Raw genomic sequence first — 5,673 nt, 5'->3', positions numbered from 1 at the left:
CTGACATTTTCCACTCTTGGTCTCAGGCCAAAGGTGATGTTTGGGTAGAAAGTTTGAAAGGACAGTTAATCAGGTAACATGTTACAGACGGTGTTTGTTCTTCTACAAACATGGGTATACAAAATAATCTTATATTGTAGCATTTAAATTTACACAGCTTGTGGGGAAGGGAAGGGGGTTTATTATGAAACTGCTGCAAAACAGAGTGTGTTGTAAAAACAACATTGTTGTGTATATAAAATAAAGCTGTGGTGCGTTGTGTGAATATTTGTGGCTTCACAGCGCATCAGTGTTTAGCAGTTCTGAGGCTCACAGTGCGGGTGGAGTGGGGTGGGTAGTTAGGGAACGGGTCCCTTCATGTGTTGGGTGGAGTTGAGGGTAAGGAAGGTCTTCCCCTGTCTCTCTCTCTCTCTCTGGGGCAACAGTGTGGGAGAGAGATACACTCCACTCAGGGCAAGCGTGCAGGGGCAGAAGGAAAGGAAGGTCTCCCTCTCTGCCTACTGCTCATAGGTGCAAGAGCTGGAGCTTCCCTAGGCCCCAAGCTGGCTGCATTGGGATGCAAATAAGGCGGAGCGCGTGCTCCTCTCCGGGGGGAGGGATTGTTTATGGAACCTCCGCCGGGAGCCACGCGCCGGGCGTACGAAGCTGCCAAGCGAATTCCCCATTGGGTGGGAGGAGGCTCGGGAGCAGCGGGGGGGGGCTGTTGTGTGTGTGGCGCGCGTCGCGTCGCGTGCTGTTCCCGGGGGCTCGCGAGCGGCGGCAGCAGCAGCGCGTGTTGATAAGGGGCAGCGCTCAGAGGAACCTGCTGCAGAGGCGCATTGACAGCGCGCAAGGGAGCAGGGCTGCAAAGAAGGGGAGGGGGTGGGTTACTGAAGCAGCCGCGGCCGGGATTGTGGCTGAGCGGGCAGCGCCCGGCTCCACGCGCTGGGCACGCTCCCCCTGTTTGCAGTTAAGGAGGAGGGGGAAATATTTGGCAGGGTTTTTTTTTCTCCCCCCCAAAAAACTATTTTTGCAAGTTTTTTTTTTCTTCCTTGCAAACTTTCCCCCACTTGCAGCCCTGCTCCGGTCACCTGCCCCCCGGAGGCTGAGGTAGGGTAGATGCCCCAAGATGAACGGCGGGCCAATAGCAGCTGCCATGCAACAGCCACCCCCGCCTTGCACAAGTTTTCCCTTGCACGGATGCGGCGCCGGTTCCTTGGGGATGAAGTTCCAGCCGATGCCAGGAGCAGTCTCCTCCTCGGTGCCGCAGCAGCAGCTGCTGGTGGCCGCTAAGGGCCCGGCTCAGAACCCCAGCTCCTCCGCGGCGCGCTGCAAAGGCTCCAAGCGGCGCTCCGGCTCGCCCGAGCTGCTGCGCTGCAAGAGGCGCCTGGCTTTCCCGGGGCTGGCCGGGCAGCCGCAGCCGCCGGCGGGGGGAGCAGCGGCCGTGGCCCGGCGCAACGAGCGCGAGAGGAACCGGGTGAAGCTGGTCAACCTGGGCTTCCAGACCCTGCGCCAGCACGTGCCCAACGGCGCCGCCAGCAAGAAGATGAGCAAGGTGGAGACGCTGCGCTCGGCCGTGGAGTACATCCGAGCCCTGCAGCAGCTGCTGGACGAGCACGACGCCGTCCGCGCCGCCTTCCACGACGGCCTCCTGCCTCCCGCGCGGGGCGCCCCCGGCGGCGGCTGCTCCTACTCCTCCGCGTCGCCCTCCTTCGCCTCCGCCTCCTCCTCCTCCGGCGGCCGGGAGGGCAGCTCCGTGCCGGGCTCCCCGCACTCGGCTTATTCCTCGGATGAGAGCGGCTACGAGGGGGCGCTGAGCCCCGAGGAGCGCGAGCTGCTGGACTTCACTAGCTGGATCGGGAGCTACTGACCCGCGCCGCGTCCCCTCCCCGCAGGTAAAGCGGCCGGTGCGTGTCCTGCCCTGTGCCCTCCTCCCCCCACTCCCATTGCAATAGGTGCAGTGGTGCTGCAAAGAGCTAGTGGGTGCGATGCCCCAAATGCCCCACGCGGTTGCAAGAATCAGTTGCCCTACGCTAGTCGGTTGCACTGGCTGAATGATCTAATTGAGCGATTGGGTTGCACTGCCAAAAAATAATAAAGTTTCGTCGCAAAAGTGAATGAACGCGGCCTGTCAGCCATCTCGTTAACACGAAGACGTTGGAGTCCAGTTTAATCAAATGCCGTCCTTGAGTTCGACTGCATACAAACTTTCCCCCAACTTTTAGGTCCCAGGTGAGTCACCACTGGAAATAGCTGCAACCTGAATAAGACACCTGGCTGGTTTTGAAAGTTGGGGGTGGAGTAGAGAATACAAACTTTCAGATTTGGGTGGCAAAAACCCAAAACAAATGAGGAAACTAAATGTATAGCAGTCATTTTCGGACGGAAGGGTGGAGTGGAGAAGCTACATGGGCATGTGGGGCAAGTTCTGCTTGAACAGTATAAAGACAATAAATCACTGGCACATCATTTTGTGGAAGAGATTTAAACTGCACCGACATTAATTAATGTAGAAATGTGGCCAGGGAGGAAGCTGTGCATCTCTCCCAGAGGTTGGGCAGAGTCTGTTAGTCACATGCTGCAGTGCTAATAGCCCTTTTCTTTTTCTTTGTAGCAGCCTTGAAAGCAGAGATGTGCGGGACCTCAGTACCTCATTGTCCTTGATGCCTATTATGATGCAGCAGAAGAGCAAAACGGACTCTTCTCACTACAACATGTTTTCTACCTTCAAGGAGCCCTATTGTCAAGGTCTTTAAGGGGCTGGGCTTTGGAACCTACCTAGCAGGGTTCTTACTTGGAACAAAAGACTGTGGCTCTTAATTTTTTTTTTTTTGAAAGTGCAATTATGTAAATAGGTTATAGGGACCAATATCTTTAACTGCTGTTGTACAGGAGTTTATGGTGCCCTCCAAGGCTTTAATTGCCAATGAAATGGTTTGGTATACTCATGTTTCAAGTGATGGAAATCTACCAGGCTTCCAACTTTTAACACATATGTTGTTGTTTTTTTATTTGGGAGGGGTGAAAAATGAACACTTGATGCTTCCTTTTCTGAAGGGGGAGGGAATTTTTGTAATGTCAAAGATTCTATTTTATATGTAACTTGAACTGCCTATGGGAACGCTATCAATATGAAGACTTATTTTTGTACAAGAAACTGTAGAAACAGGGAAAGGGAGGAGGAGTTGTTCTAGTAAATCCAATCCCCTTGTTCCTTAACACTGCCAGCTAGAATGTTTTGAGAACTTATACAATTTAGAGAATATTTTTTCCAATACTACTAAGGACTGTAAAAATTATGTTTTGTCTTAAATGTGGTGTCCAAGTCTTGTCTGGTGTGAAGGTTCACTTATCTGAAAACTGAAGTTTAATGTTTTGAAGGCATTTTGTATGCACTTGCAAGGGTTTCTTAAGTTGTACATATGCAGTTTTTAAAGAGTATTTTATGTAAATTGACTTTATAAATAAAATCTATTTATAAATGGCTTCTCTAGTTATAGGATGCACATTCCAACCATGTCTACTTACAAATTCTTTCCATTTTGCATGAGGAAGACCTGTTAAGCATGAGAACACTTTTATGGTAGCAAATCATTATATGGGGCCAGATGGCGCACACTATGGCCAGACATATTCACAGTCCTTGTGCTCAGCTGAGTGCAAGAATGTTGTATGACTAATATTGCTAGGAGAACTAGCCAGCCAAACATGCATGGGAAGGAAGTGAGATTACGAAGGGGCCAGCGTGCTCCACCCTCTTATGAAGTAATACAAAGGGGGTTCTCTCTGAATGCCTTCCATCTCCCCAAGATGTAGTGGTGCAGCTCTGCCTAGCCTTCATTGTGGTGTTTGGCCTAAAGGCACAATACAGCTCTAAGCAACTACTGGAGACAGTGGTTTTCTGAGGTTTCCATTTGTCCTGACCCTGCAACTCTCAGGGTTAGAATCTGATATCCTTATTCAAGTTGATTAGTACCTTTGAAATCACTGCTCAGGGTAGGTGGGGGTATCCAAATCTGGCCCAATGTTAACTGAAGTTATGTAAAAGGATGAGTATACCATTTACTTAATACTCTTATTCAGAGGTAATAAACACCATTATTTAAGCATTTCAGCTGAGTAAGTATTGCAGGTTCTTATAACCTCATTTAAGAGGTTTAAGACTTCTGGGTTTATGCTAAAGGCATGTTTCAGTGGGAGCATGCTACAGCTCCCTTCAGCTATTGGGGAAGATTACTATGGATCAGCAATGACAAAAGAAGGGAGAATATGAATGGGAAAACAAAGGCCCTTATTTCCCAAATATAGTGGTAGCTAATTTAATTCAGCGAACTGTAGCAAAATGGAACAGGATATGCTGAGTGAACACAGAACAAACCACAGAAATTTAACTTACTTTCCAAAGACCATGTGTATAGATCCTCCTTACTCTACTGGAGTAAGTAGTGCATACATCTTGTGATTCAAGGAAAAAGCAATGGGAGGATACAATTCCACCTCTCCCCCATTTTATTTCAACTACTAACTAGGATACTTTGTATCATACAGCACATCATCCAAGGCTATGTGTGCTTTTACTCTCAGTCCTAGTAGATGAAAGCCCAGTGAGGTTAAGGGTTAGACCAGGGATCGGCAACCTTTGGCACGTGGCCTGTCAGGGAAATCCGCTGGCGGGCCTGGATGGTTTGTTTACCTGCAGCGTCCACAGGTTCGGCTGATCGCAGCTCCCACTGGCCATGGTTCGCCCTGCCAGGCCGATGGGGGCTGCGAGAAGTGGTGCAGGCCAAGGGTTATGCTGGCCACCCCTTCCCGCAGCCCCCATTGGCCTAGAACGGTGAACCACAGCCAGTGGGAGCTGCGATCGGCAGAACCTGTGGAGGCTGCTGGTAAACAAACTGTCCCGGCCAGCCAGTGGATTTTCCTGACGGGCTGCGTGCCAAAGGTTGCCGATCCCTGGGTTAAACTTTCAGAAGGCCAGAGCACCCACAACTGCTTTTAAAGTCAACAGCTAAGGGTATTTTAGCATCTTTTATAAACAAAACAGCAAACAGGTCCTAATGTAAAAATTTCAAAAACATTTTAGTCTCTTGGGAGCTTAAGTACCATGGAAATATAATGGGACTTATATCCCTAAAGCACTTTTGAAATTTTTCCCGTATGCCTTGTCAGCACCACACAGCACACCAGTGGTAGAACAGAGAATAGAGCTTTGCCTGGCACGCCAATCCCATAAGTAGACCTGGGGGTTGTGAATCAGTTGTAGGGCCAAGGTTTACAACTTCCATCCCTTTTCCTCTCTTTCATTTAAAAAGAATTGTATGTCTAACTCTTACAGTTAGCGCAAAAATATGAGCCAAGCATAAACTGATGCAGGGATGCCTGTAAACAGCCTGAAACAATAACTCCAAGACAGGTTTAGGGGGATCACAGACACCCTGCTCTCCTCATATTACTTAAATGGAAGGTGAGTCCCAGCTAGATCCTTGGCAGGGGTCCCAGCATGGAAAATGTGGATAACAACTGGTCTAGACAACTTTAATACTGTTTAAAGAAGAAAAATAATACTCAGCCATTAAAGTGATTGATACCAAAAGGTTATATTTGAATTGTTAATTTAGTATTAAGTCATTCATTGCCTCTAAAACACTAGATCACAGAGATACTGCTGCAGCTGTATTAAAGCTGTATCAACTG

General features: G+C 49.2%; 1 protein-coding gene across 3 annotated transcripts; it reads left to right on the top strand.

The window, feature by feature from the left end:
* Window positions 1-775: 775 nt before the first annotated feature.
* On the top strand, window positions 776-3,415 carry ASCL2 (achaete-scute family bHLH transcription factor 2). 3 transcript variants are annotated; one of them, XM_073347253.2, is made up of 2 exons: window positions 776-1,874; window positions 2,597-3,415. In XM_073347253.2, exon 1 carries the CDS (start codon window positions 1,109-1,111, stop codon window positions 1,847-1,849), a length of 741 nt encoding a protein of 246 aa, XP_073203354.1. In that variant the 5' UTR covers window positions 776-1,108; the 3' UTR covers window positions 1,850-1,874; window positions 2,597-3,415. The 3 variants fall into 3 exon arrangements, with proteins under 3 accessions (XP_073203354.1, XP_073203352.1, XP_073203353.1); XM_073347251.2 differs by having other exon boundaries at window positions 2,594-3,415; XM_073347252.2 differs by having other exon boundaries at window positions 776-1,886.
* The last annotated feature ends 2,258 nt before the right edge of the window (window positions 3,416-5,673 follow it).

The sequence above is a fragment of the Lepidochelys kempii genome, chromosome 6 (assembly GCF_965140285.1).
Source record: "Lepidochelys kempii isolate rLepKem1 chromosome 6, rLepKem1.hap1, whole genome shotgun sequence".
NCBI classification, from domain to species: domain Eukaryota; kingdom Metazoa; phylum Chordata; order Testudines; family Cheloniidae; genus Lepidochelys; species Lepidochelys kempii.
Note: the sequence above shows the minus strand (reverse complement) of the source record. Positions and strands in the feature narration are given on the sequence as shown.